Source organism: Homalodisca vitripennis, chromosome 3, assembly GCF_021130785.1.
Source record: "Homalodisca vitripennis isolate AUS2020 chromosome 3, UT_GWSS_2.1, whole genome shotgun sequence".
Lineage (NCBI taxonomy): Eukaryota > Metazoa > Arthropoda > Insecta > Hemiptera > Cicadellidae > Homalodisca > Homalodisca vitripennis.
Window position 1 is genome coordinate 31,585,614 of NC_060209.1, and position 22,880 is coordinate 31,608,493.

At 34.7% G+C, this 22,880-nt stretch overlaps 1 protein-coding gene across 1 annotated transcript; it reads right to left on the reverse strand.

Moving 5' to 3' along the window:
• Nucleotides 1-1,418: 1,418 nt before the first annotated feature.
• Nucleotides 1,419-17,106, reverse strand: LOC124356764 (N-alpha-acetyltransferase 38-B, NatC auxiliary subunit). Its single transcript, XM_046807952.1, has 3 exons — nt 16,748-17,106; nt 8,652-8,838; nt 1,419-1,601 (listed from the first exon to the last, which is right to left on the reverse strand). The coding sequence occupies exons 1-3, from the start codon at nt 16,814-16,816 to the stop codon at nt 1,492-1,494; spliced, it is 366 nt and encodes a 121-aa protein (XP_046663908.1). The 5' UTR covers nt 16,817-17,106; the 3' UTR covers nt 1,419-1,491.
• Between the last annotated feature and the right edge of the window lie 5,774 nt (nt 17,107-22,880).

Here is a 22,880-nt window from a genome sequence, read left to right on the forward strand (position 1 = left end):
CAATGTTTTTAATGTTAATCTTACATCAAATACATTTAAGGATATTATTACAGCTTTGAATAAAATTGTCCACTAGATATAGTGAAACATTAGCTTACTTTAGAAATACTAAAATTAAAATTTCTTGATCTTTTTTATATGGATTTTAAACTGGAAAAATAAATAAAAGGATGAATATTGCTTACAACAAATATGCTGTGCAAGTAAAAGGTACAAAATATATAAGCTTTTAACAGATTTTTTAGTACTTAAGTGAACGTCAACTATAAAACAAATTGCAAATGATTGTAACTCAGAAAATGTTTGTTAACTTTTTATAAACTCTGTATTTGACTCTATGTGTTCCGGAATGACTGAGTTTTCGTGTACGTACTCAGTGTGAGAGAGTTTAGGTTAGTTCCTCGTAAATAATTTTGATTGCTTTTAATTATAAAGAGAAATTAATCAGATACCTAACAGAATTTGTCTTAGAATTTCAAAACAAAGTAGCAAAATATCAAATAATATTAAGTAATTCCATTATTCCAGTAAACTATGAAATTACATAGGACATTTCAATAACCTAAGTACATTACATGAACTTCAAAATAACAAAATATACTTCCTACTAAAGGAACTATATTTTGTTAATTGCAATTGATATTGTTACTAGAAAAACAATAAAAATTGTTTTAAATCTAATTTGAAGTAATACGTAAATATCTTACTATGTTATAAACTTCAATCACGAATTATTTAAAAACAGAGTACACTAAAATTTATTTTTAAGAGAAAAATGTTATTATGTAGATTACTATTTTATAACAATAAAATTAAGTAGATTTGTTTACTTATCCTGCAGAACTAAAATCTTGCCAAAGTTTAACATAAAATCGACCAGGATAAAAACTATTGACATACAAGTCGTTTCTCTTGACATGAAACTGAATATGGATGAATAACAGTTATGTTATGGATATTTTCATTGTTATGTGTACCAAAATCACTGTAACATAGGATTTGTGTCTTACCACTAATAGTGTTTCATTTATTTTGTTTAATTTAAGATTGCGAACGTCCAAAACATTCCTGTTTACAATTTGTTTTATCCATCAATATTTTTAAATTTATTTAAACTTGCACATAGAGCCTACTTTTAATGTTCATAAAAGAAATAAAAATAATGACAACACTTTATCAAAATAATGTTTTTTTTAGTAATGACCAGATCTGTTTAAAAGAGTTTACAGAATTAATTTTTGTACAAAAATAAAAAGTTAGTTTGATTTTATTACCGACTAATCCATAACTAGATAATCAACAGCTTTTTTATTAGTTTATAAGAAATACCTGTTGCAGAATTCTGTATCAAATATGTAAACATACTGTATTATTTGATGTCTTGTAAATAGGAGGAGAAGGTACATAAATTAAATGTGTTTTTAATGTACAGAACTCGTGTATTACTCCGATTCCCTTGCTTTACAAACAGAAACAATAAATACATGGTATTCATGTAACATCTTTCTCCTGTGTTTGGTAGTCAAAGTGTATTGTGACAATGTGGCGCCCTGGTACCATAACCAACCCCAGCAGCCTCGGCTCATCGGAGAACCCACAAACTGCAACATCAACACACCAGTTACACATGTCTCTTCCCTTCTTAAATAAAAATTTATTTATAAAAATATATATACAGCAATCTTAATGTTAGAAAGTATTTGTACTTGCTAACTACAGTGTAAACGTTGTAAATTAAAAATAATGTAATGTACTTCATACAAGCTGTTACTATTATCATTATTAACTTCACTATTATCACAATGCAATATTACAAGGATTGCTTTATTAACCTCCAATCTTAGACCATGACAGCTAGACAACGTGGCAGGTCTGTAGTATGCACAGTAGTCGATCGCCCACCTTCCTCGCAACAACATTTGTCACTGCCGAGTTCAAGTAGCTAATTTGCGCTAGAGCTGCAGTCACATAAACATGGCCGCCCTTTGAGCTATAATGTTGTATGTGAGTGGTGTAGAAAACCAAAAATGTTAACTGACACTCACAAAAATCACCAAATGGCTTCAGATTTGACATTTCTGGAATTTGACATTCGGCTATCTTAAAAATTTTGATGCGACTCACGCACAACACAATCACTCACAATGTTTTCTCCATAAACAAGGCATATTCTCCAATGGCTTTCTGCTGCACTATTCCCTTCTGCTTGCAAGAGACGAATAAAAGTCCTCAATTTACATTTGGCGAAAGAATCAATAGAGGCGGCTATACTGTATTTATGCGACTGCAACTCAGCACAAACTGACAACTTGAACTCAACAGTGAGAAATGTTGTAGCGGGAAAGATACATAATCGACTACTCCACACACTGCGGGCCTACCATGTGTCTGGCCATCATGGCGTGAGATCAGTGGTTGAAGAAAAAAAAACGATCATCGTATAACAAGGTGTCATAAATAACCCTGGCACGTTAACCATTCTAAGGTCAGAGATACACATTTAAAGAAATATTGACTCATATATTATGTAACAACCACGCTTCCTAAAACGTTTGTTTGTGGTTTCCAATACGAGAGCCAAAAATAGGCATTGTGTATTGTGCTGTAAAATCACAATAAGGCAAACATTCTTTGGCGAAAATCTCAATCCTCGTACATAGTTTTGTATAGTACCCTTAAAGTAGCAATACCTTTCCCTATCAAAGGCCACAACACAAATTTCAGAAATATTCCATATTCTACACTTATCCATGCGAGAAGACCCCATCTTAAACATCTATCCTGTGATCCTACAACAGTGTATGGTTTCCATTCGTTATAATTGAAACTTGTAAGATAAGAGTTATATTAACAACTGATTTAGACAGACCAGTAAATTGTAATAATTATTCAAAAACCCTATTACCACACATCTTTTACTTTACGTCCAGAAACAGGTGTTATCCCTCAGTTTTGTCAAAAATACTCACTCTGAAACTCATCCTTGGTGGTGAAAAGCACATAAGACTTCTTTATAACTGCAAAGGCAGTTGGGAAAAAACTCCTATAATATTCACATATCTTTCTAGGCATTTTCAACATTGAGAACAAAGATGATTTCCAGAGCAAAACATTGCAAAGCATAAATCTCCCTTAAACTTTTACAGCCTTAATTCCAAATATATTATTGTGGTTTTGGATGGCTCCACATGTACCATAATCTGGGATTAGTGATTTTACACTATGGCTAAGACAGCAGTTAAATCATATTGCAGTTATTAACAAAACTTGTGTAGTCTTCTCAGTTCCAAGAATGGTAACTTAATATTGGAAAATATCACCTATTGAAAGTATACAAACTTTACAAGGTTAACATTAACACCATTTACTTTTAGTAAATCACTACCCACCAGGGGAGTTGTATCCCCCTAAAAGTAAATAAATAATTAAATGGTTAAAAGTTATGATATAAGACAAAATTATGTAGTGTAACTATTCTGAAATAATACTAAAACTACACACAATTTTCTCAAACTTTTGGTTTCATTCACCTTTTCTATTCCTAAACTGTTACCACCTAAACGGCCGCAGCTTGCCCCTATCATACAGTTTTAGTTCTGGGTGTGTCTATTCTAACTACCCTATCAATTCTTTCACGGTCTTTGTGATAATTAACCCTTTGACTAGTAATCCCGAAATAAATTTAGGAGCACCTTATATATTGCCCACAGTAATCCTGATAGGCGGAAGAGCTACGTTGCTAAACAGTTTCACAATAATTTTTTGTTATGAATAATCTCTCGCCTGAATACGTATGCGATCTAGTGGAATAAATAAGAAAACTTTCAAGTAGTTTTTGTCATTCCCACTAGATCGCAGTTGCTCTTTTATTTATTTCTTTCAGACCAAATTTACTGCCATATGACGGTATTTAATCAGTTGTTGCAAGTAATTTGCTGATTCTATTTCTATTTGTATTCTGGATATATGTTGTAACCTCACTTTTACATTACCAGTTCACCTTATGGTTTGTAAACGATTTGTTGTGTTTACCATGAGTAAATAAACGTGCAGGTGTTTGTGTAATTACCGAGTGTGTAAAATGGCGGGAATGACTTTTAGATGAATTTTTAGCTGAGATGCTTTCCTGAGACTTACTGCCCAGCATGGAGATGAGCGTGTGCAGATGGACACAACAAGGATGTGCCGTGATTGCGATACGATTGTTTCCGTGCCTTTCATACTATCAAAGATTTCTGTAAAGACTTGTGTTTTGTTACTAACTTGTACCTATCGTGTACCTTAGTATGTTTATGAGAATATACTGAATATTGAGCTTCCAAAATGCAATCTTGGCTCCTTTCCCTATCCTCGTCTTCTGTATTTTCGTTTTCTGAGATGACAACATTCAATCTTGGGTCCTCTTCTTCTGTATTTTCGGTTTCTGAGATGACAACATTCAATCTTGGGTCCTCTTTTCCTGTATTTTTGGTTTCTGAGTTTACAACATTCAATCTTGGGTCCTCTTCTTCTGTATTTTCGGGTTCCTGAGATAACAACATTCAATCTTGGGTCCTCTTCTCCTGTACTTTTGGTTTCTGAGTTTACAACATTCAATCTCAATCTCAGGTCCTCTTCTACTGTATTTTGGGAGGCAACCACACTTCAGCATAGGCAAAACGAATTTACATAAATGAAAAGAAATATGTGTGCAAATTATAATGCAGCCTTGAATCTATAGCACCTACCTGGTTGTATGTATATCTGTATGAATATATGTATTAGTAGTTTTATCTATATTTATCTTTCATTCTTAGTTACAAATGTAATTACTAAGAAAAATAATAACTAATGTACTGACTGTAATGACTATCCTCATTAGAAGATTGTTCCAAAAAATCCACTTCACGCTCACTTGATGAACTGGCAGAATTCATATGTTAACAACTAGAATTGGGAAAACTTTTAACTAGCATTATCAGCAAGGCCTTTGGACTGTGTGGGTCACAACCTTGTCTTACAAACACTTGAACATTTGGGTATCAGTGCCTCCTCAAGTGGTTTAAGAGCTATTAGGAAGATTGCAGTCGTGATGGAAGTTGGACATAATGATAATGCAATAATACTCCTCCTCAGCTTTTGGAATAAGTAACTGTGGTTGAGACAGTTAAAAGCTTTGCTAAATTCAAGGTACTTGCTGGCTACTCAGCAGTCCTCTTGTAACTGATCAATAATGTGTTCATTAAGTTGTATTAAAGCCGCAACTGTTGATCTGCCTTTTAGAAATACATGTCGGCTTGATAGAAGTTGTAATGTTTTAGATGATGAAGCACACAATCTTTTCAATAATTTTGGAGAAAGTTGAAATCAGAGAGATAGGTTGGTAACAGCCAATGTTGATTGCTGGTCCACTTTTATATTTTGGATATATTCTTAAAATTTTAAAATGAACCAGGAAAATTCTTTGTTAAAATGACTTGTTTATGATATCGGTATGGTGGGTAGATAATTACTTATTGCAGGATTTGATGTTTTGCTATTTCATCTACACTAGATGATGTTTTCAATTTAAGAGTATCTATGATCTTCTCTACATTTAATTGGGTTACATGTTGAAAGGAAATTCTATCAATGTTAGTCTGTTTTAAATTCATGTGTATGTTTGACTGTTTCATAGTATTCTTTGTGCCACTGTAGTGAAGAAGTTGTTAAAGCAGTTTGCTACTTCCATTGGTTCTTGAATTGTATTTCCATTAACTTGTAGGTGTATCTGGTTATCTGGGTTGTGGCTAGTCTTTTTCTCATTATTTATTACTTGTCAGAGCTTTGGACTTATTTTCTACTCTGTCAATGTGAGCTGCTACACGTTCTCTTCACAGTGTTTTCAGTTTCTGGTCATAATCTTTTTTCCTGACTGCTGTTTCTATCCTGTCTTCCTCTCAACCTAAGTATTGTTTTCTCTCTAGTGCCTGGAGGTACAGGTCTTTTAAGTCTTGTGCATTCTCTGTCCCATGGTTGGGGCTTTTTGGGCTGGTTTTTTCTTGTTGTTGTTAGAGGGCAACAATATTCTCTGAATATAAGAGTGATTGTACAATATTGTAGAAAGAAGGTATTGTAGGTTAAATTAGTGTCTGCAGTTTTATTAACCCATTGCGGATCGTGAAAACGGCGCGCGCGCGCGGGCCTAAGAGTACGAATTAATCCGTATTGCAACGCAGCACTCGCAGTGTTTGCACGCCTACCTGCCTGCTTAGCGCGCTCGCTAATTATACATGTTTTGTTTGTTTATGTTGTTATTTATGTTATATAAACATTATACAGATCATATTAGACAAGTATATTATACTAGAAGTATATTCAAGTATATTCATAAATATCCTCGGAAGCACTACTTTGAGCGTTTTTATTGATATTGAAATGATGTTGAAATAGAGTTTCCACATCCGGTGGTGTCCCAGGAACAATGTCTGAAATAGTCTGAACATCTGAATCATGGTCACTAGCCCGCTCGTCACTGTCAACATTAGTATCCGCGTAATTATGAAAACGTGGACAAATACGCGTGATAGAACCGTCTCCATCCTCAATAACACTATCGATATCACTTTCATCACTTCCACTTTCTAATAATAGTCTATCTAATTCAGATGATCGTAAATTGTCACCCATTTTATTTACGTACACGCACACGAGGCAAAGGAAAATAGAACGCCACGACTGTACGCCTCAGACAAACAATTTGTCGCAAATAATAACGTTATTGACCGATAACGAGGGGAGTATTTGTGGACGAGTATCAGAGATAAGATAGGAAGCCAGTCCAGGAAAACTGACTATAAATATCTCCGAGGCTTATAACAGCGATAAGCGTTCAAAACAAATGAGTCATCCGTACCACGTCATCCGCGTGAGGGTCACGTCATTGTGCTTTTGGTCCACGCCTCGCTCCGCGTCACCCTCACGTCGTTGATCCGCAATGGGTTAACTGAGTTCCAATTTTGTTCTGCTAGGTTGGATTTTAAGTGGTTTAATTATCTGTGGCTAAAGTTTCTCATTTTTTGCATTAACTGTACTCTTTGTTAGAGTGTTGAAAAAAGCCAATTGTCCTGTGTGATCAGAAAGACCAGTGGGAATTACTTATGTCTGTACAAGTTGAGTGTTCATGTTTGTGCAAATAGAATCAATTAAAGTGATGTTTCAGTGATTTTTGTTGCATGTAGGACCAGCCTTGTAATGTCAAATGATGTTAAAAATCCTTCTAATTTCTTTTAGTCGGTTTCTTTCAGGTTGTCTACGTTTATATCACCCACCATTACTTTCTGCTTGTTTGCAGTAGACTTTCTTCAACTCACCTGCTAGTATGTCCATGGCATCATCGAGATTTGAGCCTGGTGGTCTGTAGACTCCTAGTACACGCACTACCGTACTTTTTTTAGTTTTATTTAAAAGAGCAGTTTTGCAGACCAGTTCAGATCCACTTTTGCTTATGAGTTTTGCATATTTTTCAAGACCTTGCTATATATATCAAGCTACACCTCCTTTCACATGGTTCTTCCTTGAACAGCCTCCTATTAATCAATATCCTTCAATGTTTATGTTTTTTAGATTTTCCTGACTTAGACCATGTTCTATAACTATTAAGATATCAAGTGTGCAGTGACTTAGAAAATGGGTTAGTCAATCAGTTTTGTTTGAGAGCCAGTTCATTTTTGTTGAAAGAGTTTAATTTTTTTATTGTAATTTTTTTTATTTAATACCATATTTTTATTAATGAGATTAGGTTCGATACATTGAATCAAAAACTGAGAGTTCATTCTTTTTCATGTACACAGAATCCTAATAATTACACAAAAAAAGAATCCTTACACTTTTTTGAGACTAAGGCAGAGACAACATCACCTCAATACTATGCCCTTGTCCTGCTTGTAAAGTTTTTAGAAGAAAAACCCGATGAAAATGTTTTTGTTTCTTCAGACACTGATAGAGAGAAGATTTTAAGTGTCATTGAGTTGAAGAGTTCAGTTGTTCGAGCAACATCCCAGCCAATGCTGGAGAAAAGAGGTTAACGACAACGTAACTCATTGGGCACACGATCTTTCACAACTGCCTTCATGTACCCAATCAGCTTCACACCGGGATTTCATAAAGCACGTTGTGCGCCTGTTAAGGTACACATTGCTATGCATTTCTTTATTGCGATTTTATTGTTTGTATGTCTAGGTGGTTTGTTACATTTGATCCCGTGCTTAAATAAATACCTAAGACTATCGTGTACCCCGTCGGACACACAATTTTTTATTTTTAACATAAATTAATTTACATATTGAAACAATGTTTATTGTGCGAAATTGAGAAGCCTACACACCTTTCTTCATAATTTTTTTCATACTTTGTATGCCTAAGTAGACATACTTTCATACTTAGACATATAACGTAAAAAAACGATTACGGTTTTCTGTCATTATTATTGAAAAATTTGACGGCAAAAAAAAAGTCGTGAAAATAGCTATTGTCCTGAACGTATTAACTTACAACAATTCCATCTATTCACTGCAGTTTACTTATATACATAGCCTAATTCATTTTATTAATTTGCTTGAGCAAATACCTTAGCGCTACCAAGGTCTGAAAGAGACATTACAGATTTTCATACACAAACTAGAACAAAATACCTTCAGGATTTAGATATTCACTGCAGGAGCCCAGTATGACGTTGCCATCTCTATCTGTACAGAGGAACATTCCAATGAGGACGCGACCATCGGTCATCTCTATCTTCATGTGTTTGTTGATCCAGCTTTGCAACTTTGACTTGCTGGCGGCTATCTGCTGTGGATCTCTAACAGGAGCATACTCACTCTGTAACAGAAACACTCTATTTTATTTCACCATATTATTGTCATTTTTCTTCATCATGTTAAGTTTTACATAGAAAACTAGTTAGACTTTGTTATAAAAACAGATGATTAGAATATATGTTTTTTAAGTAAGTACCATTTTAATATATACAAAAATCAAGTAAACATTTTGTTACTATTTTATTTTGATATGAGAGCCCACACTTTTATCTACTTGTCTACATTACTGCCATCAATGTTAAGACACTTATCATATTTAAAAACAACCTTTTGTATACTGCCATCATAGAAGATTGTTACCTGGTTTAACAGCAACTGAACGCGATCATTTTGACGCTATTGTCGTCAATGCGGTGCTGACCTTAAAAGTGATTCTTCTAATGAAAAAAACAACTGGTAAAAAATGGGTGCTAAATTATTACAGGGATTATCAAATTGTTACTAGCAAAATTCTGTTATGAGATCTTGAGTTCTTTTTGCTGCATGTGAACAGACACTGTATGAACGGCAAAATGTGTTTCACAATAAAAATTTCATAGAAAACACTTCTTGAAAATTGAGGAAATTCTTCTACAATGAAGAAATTGTGAAATATCATGTCAATTTTTACTTTATCATTAACATTCTACTTCAATTCATAGGTGATCATTGAGGGTTGTCCACTGCATTTCTCATCATGAATTTTTGTTCTGGCCATCTTTCAAAGTTCTTACCCATTTGAATGCCCTTCCATCACTCATGTTTGTTCATACACTTGACACTTTTGTTGAGGAATTTCAATTGCTTTCAGACCTTTAGCACCATGAAAACAAATAATAGTAAGTACTTCACAGTCTGTGTGATTCTCAATTGATAAGGGCATTTGAAATATGCATTAACAGATATAAAAACGACTGATTATTGCCGTAATTGTGTCTATGGCTTGCTAACAGATGAAGGTACACAATGTGCAAGTGCGGGACACCAACAGCGCTGCAGTAGCAGAATTTCAAAACCGTACTTACTTAAAAAACCACATCTTGTATAAGAATTCAATTGATAAGATATATTATTATTAAGTGTTTCTAAATAATATTTTTCAACATCTAACCACAACATTTTTCATGAACAAATATAAAGATTTTCAATTATACAGGGTGATTCAAAACTAAACGGCAATCTCTCGGGAGCTTATTCTATAGCTAAAAACAAGTAAAAAAGTTCATATAACCATATGCCCGGAAACGCTTCGTTAGCGAGTTACGCCTAGCGAAAGATTTCGCCCGGATTTCAGAACCCTTGGTGAAGTCAGGCCGTATAAAAATGGTAAAGGTAGTTACAAAGATACAAATACGATTGTTTTTTATGTTTTTATATCTGACAAATTTATTAAAATTCGTCCCAGAGCTGTAAATGCAATACTTTCAGAGATATCTTACGTAAAACACAAGAAATGGTGCAAAGAAATAACACATTTTTGTGTTTAACGTAAGATTACTTCCATAAATGTTAAGTAAAGGTAATTTTTTTCTTAAACAGATTTGTAGAACATTTAATTCTGAAAAGATTCATGTGAATTACTTAGGAAAAAAATTAATAATAGGTATTGAAATTTAGCTTTATTTAAAAATAAAACAGACGCACAAAAATGCATATTCTTATCTGCATAAAATATTAACTAATGTTTAGGTTGTGAGTAACAGCTGATCATTTATTCTAGACTGAACATTAACATAAAATGTATTTACCTTTATAAAACTGTAATAATCACCTATTATAGTTGCTCAAAGTGTCCTCCGTTGTTAGCAATGCACGTTTTCGCACGACGAATCCACTCTTTTCTAGCGCGTTTCATAACGTTTGGAGCATTCTTGATAGTTTCTGCCGCCTCTGTAATGCGATTACGTAACTCCTTTATGGTGTTAATCCGTTTTGAATAAACAATTGACTTCATCCAACCCCATAAGAAAAAGTCTGCTGGCGTGAGGTCAGGAGAACGTGGTGGCCATTTTACTGGTCCATTTCGACCAATCCATTGGCTACCGTATGTATCATTGAAATAGTTTTTCACATCATTAGAAAAATGTGGAGGTGCTCCGTCGTGCATAAACCATGCATTTATTCTGTTTTGAACAGGAATATCTTCCAAGAGGGTAGGCAGGTTTGTTCTTAAAAAATTTAAGTACGCTACTCCATTAAGTCGATTAGGGAGGAAAAATGGACCAATCAAATTATCACCCAGAACACCAAGCCATAAATTGACTGAAAATGTATGTTGAAAATGCCTCGTCGCAGTTTCATGTGGGTTGTCGTACGCCCAAGTATGGGTATTACGAAAATTTACAATTCCATTTCTAGTAAAACAGGATTCATCAGTAACGAGAATACGCCGAAGAAAATACTGATGTCGTAAACAATTTCTTCTTAACCAGCGGCAGAACATCTTCCGTTTATTAAGATCTTGCGGTAATAAGTCTTGAACACGTGTTATATGGAATTGGTACAACTGTGCTTCATGAAGTGTCCGCCATACGCTTGACTAGCAAATATTTAACTGACGTGATAATCGTCTGGTGCTTGTGGTTGGTGATAATTCTACAGCATTTATTATTGCTTGTTCATTATTATAGTTCCTTGCGCTACGTTGACGACCAGTATCTATTCGCTTCGGTTTAAAGCTACCAGTTTCTCTAAGTCGTCACTCCACAGCTTCAAATGTTTTGCGATCAGGTGTTCTTCGATGTGTAAAAGTATCACGATATTCCTGAACTGCAGCTAAACCATTCTTGTTAACTTTGCCGTAAATCAGTATCATGTCCGTATACTCTTCAAACGAATACGTACCATTTACATTATCTGCCATTATTTACTAAGATAATTACATACACTTTTATAAAAATATTTAATAAAATATTTTAAAAATAAATATTTAATAAAATATTTTATACACTTGTATAAAATATTTCCAAATAATCACAGGATCTCACAAAATACAATCTTCACACGCCACAATACAAAAACCTCCATAAAGGTTATTCAAATATTACTTCATGAACTTAATTGTTGATCAGCTGATATTGCCAACCTTTGCAAAGAAAATATGACGATAAAAAGTGTTGAATAAATGATCAGCTGTTACTCACAATCTAAACATTAGTTAATATTTTATGCAGATAAGAATATGCATTTTTGTGCGTCTGTTTTATTTTTAAATAAAGCTAAATTTCAATACCTATTATTAATTGTTTTCCTAAGTAATTCACATGTATCTTTTCAGAATTAAAAGTTCTACAAATCTGTTTAAGAAAAAAATGACCTTATTTAACATTTATGGAAGTAATCTTACGTTAAACACAAAAATGTGTTATTTCTTTGCACCAATTCTTGTGTTTTACGTAAGATATCTCTGAAAGTATTGCATTTACAGCTCTGGGACGAATTTTAATAAATTTGTCACATATAAAAACATAAAAAACAATCGTATTTGTATCTTTGTAACTACCTTTACCATTTTTATACGGCCTGACTTCACCAAGGGTTCTGAAATCCGGGCGAAATCTTTCGCTAGGCGTAACTCGCTAACGAAGCGTTTCCGGGCATATGGTTATATGAACTTTTTTACTTGTTTTTAGCTATAGAATAAGCTCTCGAGAGATTGCCGTTTAGTTTTGAATCACCCTGTATATCAATATCTATTGTTTGTAACAAGCTCAACTGGGAGTTGCAAATTGGTATAACACTACAAGGAATGTATGAATCCTACATCAAATGAATTTTGTGGATATTTTTTCGCTAGACAAGCTCTGGTTTTTTTTTTCCTTCCTGAGGGAAAAGGACAGTTTGTCCCCGCGCTTAGTCCTAAAAGGACCTTTGCGCCTCCCTTACTTTAATTTTGTGCCCTTAAAGTCCGAGGCTTTTGCAAAAACCAATCAGATTTAAGGACTCCTGTTCTCTTATGTCCTTGGGGCTGAGTAGATATGCTCCCAGGTATCTTTTCCGAGTTTCTACGATGGCAGGATAATTCTAACCAAATGTGCTCCGCTGATTCCTCCTCCTCTCCATAGAGTCTACATTCGTTACTCTGGCTAAGGCTTACCTTCATAAGGTGCTTCCTTAGAGGGCCATGTCCTGTCAACATTCCTAATATCAGTCTTATATCCTCCTTATTCTGGTCTATGAGAGCTGTCCACCCTTTAACGTAAGGAGAGATAAACAATTTAGATAGTCTTAATCCTCAGGCTCTACTCCAATTATTGTGTCTTGTCCTCTTTTCCTAATCTGGTTTTATCTTACTATCTTAGTACAAATGAACGAAAACAAATAGCAGTAACTATGCAATGGTTAAATAAAAACTGGAACATCGGCTCCATTTACCTATAAAATGAGGAGTGCCCCAAGGCTCTATAATGGGCGCAGTACTATTTATTTTATTTATATCAGACCTGTTTCACCACATTGATCACTACAGCTATCCTGTTATTTACGCTGACAGTACAGTTCTTTTATCCAGCTACATATCAACAGAGCAACTCAATACTGCGTAATTACCTAGTGTTTTGAAACCATAAAGGCATAATTTTGATTGAATATCTGCCTCACGGGGAGACCATCAATGCGGCAAGGTACTGTGAGACGCTAACAAAATTGAAAAGGGCGATTCAGAATAAAAGAAGGGGCATGCTGACAAAGGTAAGTCTGCCTGTTGCACGACAATGCCAGACCTCACACGGCCAACGCCATGAAGCAACTTCTGGACTCTTTTGGATGGGACGTTTTGAACCACTCCCCATATTTCCCTGACCTGGCCCCTTCAAATTTCCATCTCTTCACTTCCCTGAAAGTGCACACGAGTGGAAACAAGTTTTCAACGGACGAGGAGGTGAAGGGGGAGGTGGAGAAGTGGGCAAAAGAGCTGGTGGGAGATTTCTTTGAGGCAGTCATCAAACAATTGTTCTCGCAGCTCACTACTTGCATCGAGAGGGATGGTAACTATGTCGAAAAATAACTGACATATGTACAAGTGTAACCAAGTATTTTTTGTTTTAATACATTTTTTAACCCTACATAAATTGAGTACACTTACTTTATGGACGTGCCTTGTATAATCAATCATTTAAGTGTTGGGCGCTTATCATACTGCAGCCATAACTGTAGCCAAAATGACAAAAAACAGAAAAAAGGGCCTAAAGCTCATAAACTGTATTCCAATAGTTAGTAAACATAATTTTTCTTCTCAAATTCTCACACAAATGTTGAGAATCCTGTTATCCCCTCTTCTTACACTTACCTCTCCTTAGTTGTTATCCTATCTTACCATGAACCATAATTCCTCTGGGTCCCTTAAGATTGATGGACTAATTTGAGATATAGGACCTAACCTAAAATAAAACACGGTATTTGTGATGTTAATGACTGATCCAGCAAACTACGAATTTTGCATTTTTAACCTATTGCTATCATCCTCCTGAAAAACAATATAAGATTTCAATGGATGAAAGTGAGAAATAACGAAGTTATAGAACATTAAAAGTGAAAACTACTTTTCTCGCAAGGAGTAATATTTCATTGTCAAACAGGCATCACGTGGTCTTGCTAAGATGTCAACCTCCTATTGATTGCTGCTGACATCAGCCATTACGCCATCTTTCGATACATAAAATAACAATTTTTAAATCAGGGGAATTTAACCCATATCAAGATGTTTTGGTACTTTGGGATTATACCGACCACACCAGTATGAAGAACACAAAAATAGAAATTTATAGAAACAAACATGATAGAACGAAAAAACAACTCTTCAATTACAAAATTACAAACTTACAAGCATTTCCAGGTATTGTGATCGGTATTGTTGTCGCTGTTATCTTATCTTTCTCGAGAATCCTGATTACGGCAGGCCGCGCGGCATCACGTGATTTGCACGGTACATCATTGCCTTTCCATTACAATTCAATTTATATTTCTGATTAGCCCCTCTAGAATTTGATATTTTACTGATAGGTACTATCTCGAGGGATGTTTTTCTTTCGTCGACATCAGCGCGGGGCAGCACCAAAGGTGCTGCCGAAGCCCGCGCTGATGGCCGGAGGCACTCGCATTTTGGGTGGCGGAATGTGATCAAGAATAAAAACAAGTTTTGAGTGTTTTTTTAATAAAAAGTTTAGTTTGGTAAATGTTTGTTTTTGTTGAATTTTTGTGTTTGGAGAAATGTAGAGGTAAAACACGGAAGTACAACAAAGCGATGCACCAGCTGAACGGGCGGCGAGACTCTGCAATCACGTTATCTACTAGACGCTCGACTTTGACCTCTGTCTGAGGATGGGGAGGTGTTTGCGATAAGACAATTCCTGTTTTATATTGACGAAATATTGTTCTACGCTAATCTAGTAATCAGTAGAAACGAAATGTGAAATAACGATTCATGTCTGGGTGTGGTCGGTATAATCCCAAAGTACCGATGTTTTTGTTAAATTAGACCTTCTGAGAATAAAATGTCATATCAACCTGACACAAGTGCTCTGGCCATCAGCATGGGGCAGCACCATCAGCGACAAACAAAAAACATCCCTCGAGGTAGTAACTATCAGGAAAAATAAAATTCTGGCAATTATAACGTTAAAGGCCGACCTAGCAAATCGTTGTGACAGAAAAATTCGTAAAAGGTTTTGAATATTGTAATTTTTTTAATCGGCCCGGGCAGGTTCCTTTTTTGAAAGAACGTGCTCAGACATAGAGACATATTTTGGTTTCGTGACCAAGTTGTTGCATTTGAAACCAGTGAGACAACGCTATATTTCGTTGGAGTTTGGCGTTCTGCACATTCTGAGGAACACACTAATGGTAAGTGTTTTCTATTAATGTCCATTTATATATTTATATTAGGGGTTTTCATGATTTATTAAGTTAAGTTTTTTACACCGTACATAATTACCTTTGTATCACAATTCAATTTATATTTCTGATCAGATATTTTACTGATAGGTACTATCTCGAGGGATGTTTTTCTTTTGACTGCGGCCCCACACTGATGGCCGGAGGCACTCGTCTCAAACCGATAACAACTAATTAATTTGTAGCTCGAAATTAAGAAAAACATTGTTCATTTGGGTCAAAATTCTGCTCATTTCAGTATTATTTTTCATTTACGTTTACAAAGATGGGGCCGCATCCGATGACGTCATCACAAGGTTGAATCACGGTCACAAAAGGTCACATGACCCCCGCCGTAGCTGTACAACATGGAAATATTGCTCCGCGCGTCCACAGTGGTTCCATTTTTTATGTTCTACAACTTTGTTATTTTACATTTGCACCCCATAAAACCTTATATTGTTTTGTTCTGTAGGACGATTCTAACAAGTCAATGACACAAAACTCGTATTTTGCCGCTAAGGCCGATACTTTCACAATTACCAAAATTCTAAATGGTCTAATCACGAATGCCTCTGGCCATTACTGCTTTATGGGAAAGTCAACTTAAAAAAAAAGCAGAATTATTGTGAATTCACCTAGCCATAACTTCCTATTGTTGCAAGAAAATTAGCCTAGTTCCACTTTTAATGTTCTAAAATTCATTACTTCATTTTAATACCCTATAACCTTATAGACAATAGCAATAGGTTAATAACATGAAACTCGTATTTTGCCAGATCAGCCATTAACCCGACTGATACCTCAGATCATTTTAGGTAATGTGACTAAGTAAATATTATACCCAATTTTCTAACAAAATAAAAAATAGCCTATCTCTTAAAATCCAACAAGGATTTTTTAATCAGAGTGGTAAAATATTGTCATCTCATCAAATTTGTTCATAGTATGATAATAAACCTAGAGCAGAGACCAACTAAATAATATTTAAATCAAACCTGGCTTGCAAGTTTGAATGTAGATGGATATTATGTTCATAGGCTATAATATTATAGACTTACCTCATTTTTAGATTTGTATGAACTTAAATGTCCATTTTCTTTTGCACTTTCCGTTGATTTTGTGTGCATTCTGTAGGCTAAATGTCTGAATTTTTGTTAGCCATAAACAAGATTGTAAAATTTATTGAGGGTCAATATATATTAGTATTTTTTAATTAATCACATAAATTAAAATTAAGTCTTTGTCCTTGCAAAAACGATCAATCACTCAATTAATATAGATAGCCCGATGAAAAACAAAACAAAGAATAAAATTGAATGTAGAACAATACAATAACCTAACAAAAGAAACATTAAAAACACTGCTTTTATGGCTGATTTGATATAGACTGTTACCTATTGATGTTGATGTCAAAATAAGTCTGCTACGCAGGACTACAACCTTGCGGGTTACTTCCATTACATTTCTCTTCTCAGATTGGAAAATTTCCCTTCCTCTACTCTTGTAAAAATAAAAAGAATTGTCAAAAGTGTGTAGTTCAATATTGTTATAATGTGGGCATTAGTGAATTATTAATATCAGTAACCTAATACAACTTGACTCATCAGCAAGTTGAATACATAGCGATTTCCTTCCAAAATTGTAGCAATGTATTTAAAATGTTTTATATTGGAGTTTTTTTTAGGGATGACTTTGTATTTAAACATGAAGATATCTGTGACTTGCATATTATAGAGTTAAAATAGTATCAATTTTATTACCCAACGAATAGGTTTATATACAAGCGATAAATTATTATTGTCCCAAAGTATACAGATTAGTACTAATAAATTGCATTATTTACGCTGTTGTAATTTTCATATTGAGATGAGTTATATCTATACGTTTTGTTTTGTTATGGTTTAAAGTTGGAACCTTACTCTCCTATTTGTCCTAACATCAAGAAAACATGTTTCATCCCACAAATATATTCTCATCATAATTTTACTTGAGAAAATATAGCGTTAATTATATTTAGTATCACTCACAAATATCCATGATAATTATATTTCTTGGATTTTTCTTTAATTTGATTATATATTATTTTCTTTTTTTCTTTTTAGTTTTTTTCTCATTACTCTGCATAAGATTAAGGTTTTATCCAACAGGAAATAAAATCAATAATGCGATTGAAAACGCCAGCAATAGTCAATTGAAGAAATAGTCTGTCGGTGACGTGTCTTCAACTGACCAAAAAGCATCGTGCGGTATTGTCCAGTTGTTTCATAACTTCAAGGCATAACCAGTACCAACAGAACATGAGACCTGAGAGTCCGAATACATTAGATCACATGACTCGATCGGTTAACTCACATAATAGTTACCGATGCGTTTATACAAATGGAGGATTGATTGCAACAATTAATCAAGTTCACTTCTGAAGGTTTGAGAAAAACTACTTCATAGTTAAAATTCATATTTTTGAACAAACATTCAACTGTTATTTTTTTTATATGGGCATGTTGCAAGTCACTTTTTTGGTTCATTATTGCTCCGAAATTCAGATTTCATATAATGTTGCACTAAGTGTTGTGACCTGTGTTTGCCTAATGCTTAATAGAAATTATGATAAGAAAATATTTGTAACATTTTTTATTTCGTGTTTTGTTGTTATAAAAAAAATTATAACTAGTTTTAAAACACGATTTTACATTAATGTGAGTACATTCAATTATTAAGACTTAAATTCCAGTATGGAACTTTCAATGTTTCAGTCCACTTTTTCAGTCTTCGAAGTCAATTTCATCATTGCTATCACTTTCTTTATTGGTATCAGAACGGTTAGATCCTGTTGGGTAGGTATGTATTAGAGCTGACGGCATGTCGTTTTTCTTAGCAAGTGTGACAGGTCTCTATGTAGGACGAAGAAGAGTAGGACTCATTCCAAAAGGTTAAAGCCTTTATTGGGCCTGCCATTTTTCTTGTATTCCCTTCTTTTTTCATGTTTGATATTCAGAATCGAATTTAGCCATGTGACGGCTTCCCCATCGTTAGCTTTCTTCTTGTTATTTAAAACCTCCCCTAATGTCTTCGTAATAAAAATTCGTTTCTCTTCATAAGATGTATCTTAACCGTGACTGCTGCGTTTTGCAACTTTTATTGTTTCTATACAGTCTGCTGGAAGTTGTGCTTTTCTTGCTAGCTTTTTTGATCATGCTGAAATCGGTACCATTAAGAAGAAAGGAATGGTCAGTTATCATATATCTTAAATTAACAGTATAAAAAAAGATTTTGGCTCCTGCGCAAGCCTTAACACGGCTAATGATATCTTTATGTCGGTTTTGACCACCATAACTGTCTGAAAGTACCAGAACATGCTTATAGGTTTCCGCTTGCTCTTTGAGGCAGCTAGAAACGTCTTCTGCTCCTCTTCCTCCTTTGGTTTCGTCATAGGTGAACACGTGATCTAATGAGTAATTTAATGCATCAGTGGACTCCAAAATTGTACACATAGACAATAGGTTATTGATGTTGACAACTTAAGAAATGGAAATGCTTTTTGAAGACCATGTATAAGTATCGTCAGACACACTTCTTTTGTCGACATGAAGCTCTTTCCGAACATTTTCAGCTTGAGTGAGATGGTTTTCTTTATTTTTGTCAGGTTTTCCTTTCTTTCACCTCCATTTTCTGCATTGCACAATGATTGATATTTGTCATTATCTTTACATGTATCCTTTAAGGGACGCTTGAAGTGAAGGCTGAACTTCTTTGAAACACATTGTAGTGGCATTTTTATATGACTGGTTACTTATTTTCATTAGTACTACATTGTTTTGCGTACAAATCGTACATTCTTTATTACATTCTAATATTTAGGTCAGGATTTAAGTACCTTTTATTCGCATTTTCTTGACGAGTGTAGTGGCTTTGGTAATCATAAAGAGATAGACATGTTGTAGTCTATCAAGTTCTTCTTAACCTGGAAAGTTTTAGTAGTTGAGTTTAATCTCCTACACTGGCTAGTATGGGTACTCGAAGAGTGAACTCTCGATCTTCATCTTAGTACGCTGTAACACAGTGACAACTGAAATCTGTTGCCTATCTGTGACTGAAGAGACGAAACAACGCCGAAGCAGCTTCACTACGTTAGAAGTGTCTACTGTTTTGCTTAAACTAGTTTTCACCAGCAAGCCATGATGCATAGCAAAGATTGGTTACCCTCTGCCTTAATGACCACTTGGTTGTTGAGGCTGAGTTTTTAGACCCTGTTGAGGTCAAATGAAAGTCACACTGCACAAAGCCAAAAGATAGCGCGAAATTCTCAATTTTGGATTCAGTGTAAGAACCTGTTGTAGTGAAACAAGTAATATTGAGCACGAACAGACATGAGTTAATCCTCCCCATGTGGCATACGCATTGGTGCTCGAGCTGCTTGCTCCGCCGGACACATTGTGTTACGAGTCCGAAATGTCATTTCACTCGGTAAGTAGAGTGTAAGCGCGAACTGCATTTAACCTCACTTCGTGTAGGGAGCAAGTTCTCCATGAGACGGCGATCCCGTAGCGATGGCGGTGAAAGTCCCAAATGGGACAACAGCTCATAATACGTTTAGCGTTTCGAGATATGTCTCTCGTCAGTTGCGCGTTTCCTCTAGAAACACATAATGCATTTTGACTAAATAAATAAAAAATATTCGTTTTTTGTTTTAACAATGCAAACATGACTTCCTCATTCCTAAAAGCGTGCAACAGTACAGAATCTCCAAAAAAAGTGCCGGGATGTTGAACAGCCGTTACTTAAAAACGATTTAAGGTAACTAAAGATTTAAAATTGAAGACAAAAATGAGCATTTTTTTCTAGCTTGATACATTTTGATATGAGCCCTATTTATTGCTTTGCAGATATAAAAGCGGTATTCGATTTCTCTGTCTCAATGCTTTACAAGTAACATTGTGGACTGTTGAGTTGGGTATTTTTAATTGAAGACATCGTTGGGAAATCAATTTTTGTTGATTTTTTTAAAACCATCATAACTATTTTGGGATCAACGGCTATAACCGTCAGTCCCCTCTTTAAGAGCCACTTTTAGGTACTCCTCAACAGGTTAACCAAAGTGAATGTTTGCGAGGGTGTAAAATTGATCATTAATGTGACTGCAAAAACATGTCAATTTTGCTTTTGACCAAGTTTTTGAAAATGACAATTCAGTAATATTTAACATTCCTGCTGAAACCTGATGTTACTATGCAATATTTTAGATTTATTTTAAATAGTTCTATTTTGTAAAGAATGGTACAATCAAATAAATAAATTGCTGTGAAGGTCAAAAGAAAAATATATGGCATTTTACAGTTAACTGAAATTATATAACATAATAAGCTCTTGGAACAATAAAACTCTGCTTTGCTTCTAGGTTTTATTCACAACATACAGGGTGGCGTATGTGTCAAGTTTCCCCAGAAGAGAAATTTAAAGGCGTTATAGGTTAATTGAATAAAACACTTGTAGACAAGAAAACAAACTCATTATATGAAATTACTGACATATTACCATATAGTGTTATAGCAGTTGTTTGAAATGTCCACCTTGATTCTGTATACACTTCATATGACTGAGAACAGAATCACAAATTTTTAGTAATAAAAGTTTATAGTTATTAACAAGTTCAAATGAATTTCTAATTAGGTTTTTGAGTTTGTCAAGATTTTGCGGTTTTGAAGCGTACACCCTCTCATTTATAATACCCCACAGTGTAAAATCACATGGAGTCAGGTCTGGTGAGCGTGCAGGCCAATCAATTGTACCACGGTGACCAATCCAATCATTAAATGTGTTATTTAAAAAATCTTGGAACTTGGATACCAAAATGTGTTGGGGCACCATCTTATCAGATGAGCAAATGAATATTGAAAACAGGACTGTTTCTGAGCTCGGCATCTATTACTTCTAGCAACCACCGTAACTTTCTGAGTTAACATTTCCTTGAAGGAAGTAAGGACCAATCAGTGCAGTACTTGAAATACCTCCTCATACCATAACTCCAGGCACATTAAGTTCTGCTTGGATTGCGTTATGAGAATATACATCTGACCAGTACACACAGTTATGCCAATTAACGTGTCCATTTAATTTGAAACATGCCTCATCACACCACAAAATTGATTGCAAGAAATTTGGATCAGCTTCTGAGCGCAGAATTATTGTCTCACAGAATTCCAATTGCCTATCATCCTCGTGAAGGGCATGGATTAAAGATTGACGGCATGGCTTAAGGGGAGCCCGAACGCCATTTAAACATAATGTTAACTGTGGGACACATTACTCAAAGACTAAAAGAGATATCGAGATGAAACTTTTACAGTACTTAGAGGCCACCTTTTGCTAGGTCGTGGTGAGAGGATTTTTGAATACAACCAATAATAATATTATTTTAATTTTTTTTAATTATACTTTATTTTTACAAGTTGTATTTAATAAAAAAATCAATATCTCAAAAGTTAGTGACTCAATTCAAATATGCTCTCACAGGGAACTAGCTTAAGCCCATATAAAGATGTCCTGAAAGTTTCATTGGTCTACCTTTAATACTTTTTTACTTATGTGTCTTCAAAATATTAAAAATGCAACTTTCGGAAAATCAACAAAAACTAAAATAAAATCATATTTTTGCTATTTACTCACATTTAGTGCCCTCCAGCAGCATATGCTGGGTTGTCTGGGTCTTCTGCATCATGGTACTTGTCCTCAAGTCTCCTTTTAAGCAAGGTCCTGCTCTGTCTGATCTTTTTTCCCAATTCTTCTGCAGCTTTTTCACTTTTACGAATTCAGTATTTGTCTAGGCGATGCATAGCCTCAATGAAGTACTTGCATAATTGTAGCCCTAGGTGCTCAATTACTTTACATTTGCTTGAATAGCCATCATTGAAAGACAATACAGCATCTTGGGAACCAAATTTTAATGTTGGTAGGCCTATGAAGGTCCTTTTAGGCACACGGGTCCAAATAAGATTATTCAAGGCCTTTATACCCTTCAAGTTTGGGTTTTGTGTTTTACCAGCTAAGCATTTTTTTAAACAATTCAGGGTTAGAGAGATCTTTAAATATTGGCTTTACTTCTGACATTATGATTTCAGGAAGGTGAAAGTGCTTGTCGTGGTCATATTCTTTGCCCTCACTTTCGAACTTTATGGTTGTCTACAGTCAATATTA

Bases quoted from the DNA above. Each gene is read 5' to 3' on its own strand.
- LOC124356764 (XM_046807952.1), bottom strand. From the start codon at position 16,816: ATGCACACAAAATCAACGGAAAGTGCAAAAGAAAATGGACATTTAAGT. The intron at 8,839-16,747 runs GTAAGTCTATAA...TTTCTGTTACAG, and splicing joins CATACAAATCTAAAAATGAG to AGTGAGTATGCTCCTGTTAG. The intron at 1,602-8,651 runs GTATTTTGTTCT...TTGATGTTGCAG, and splicing joins TGAATATCTAAATCCTGAAG to TTTGTGGGTTCTCCGATGAG.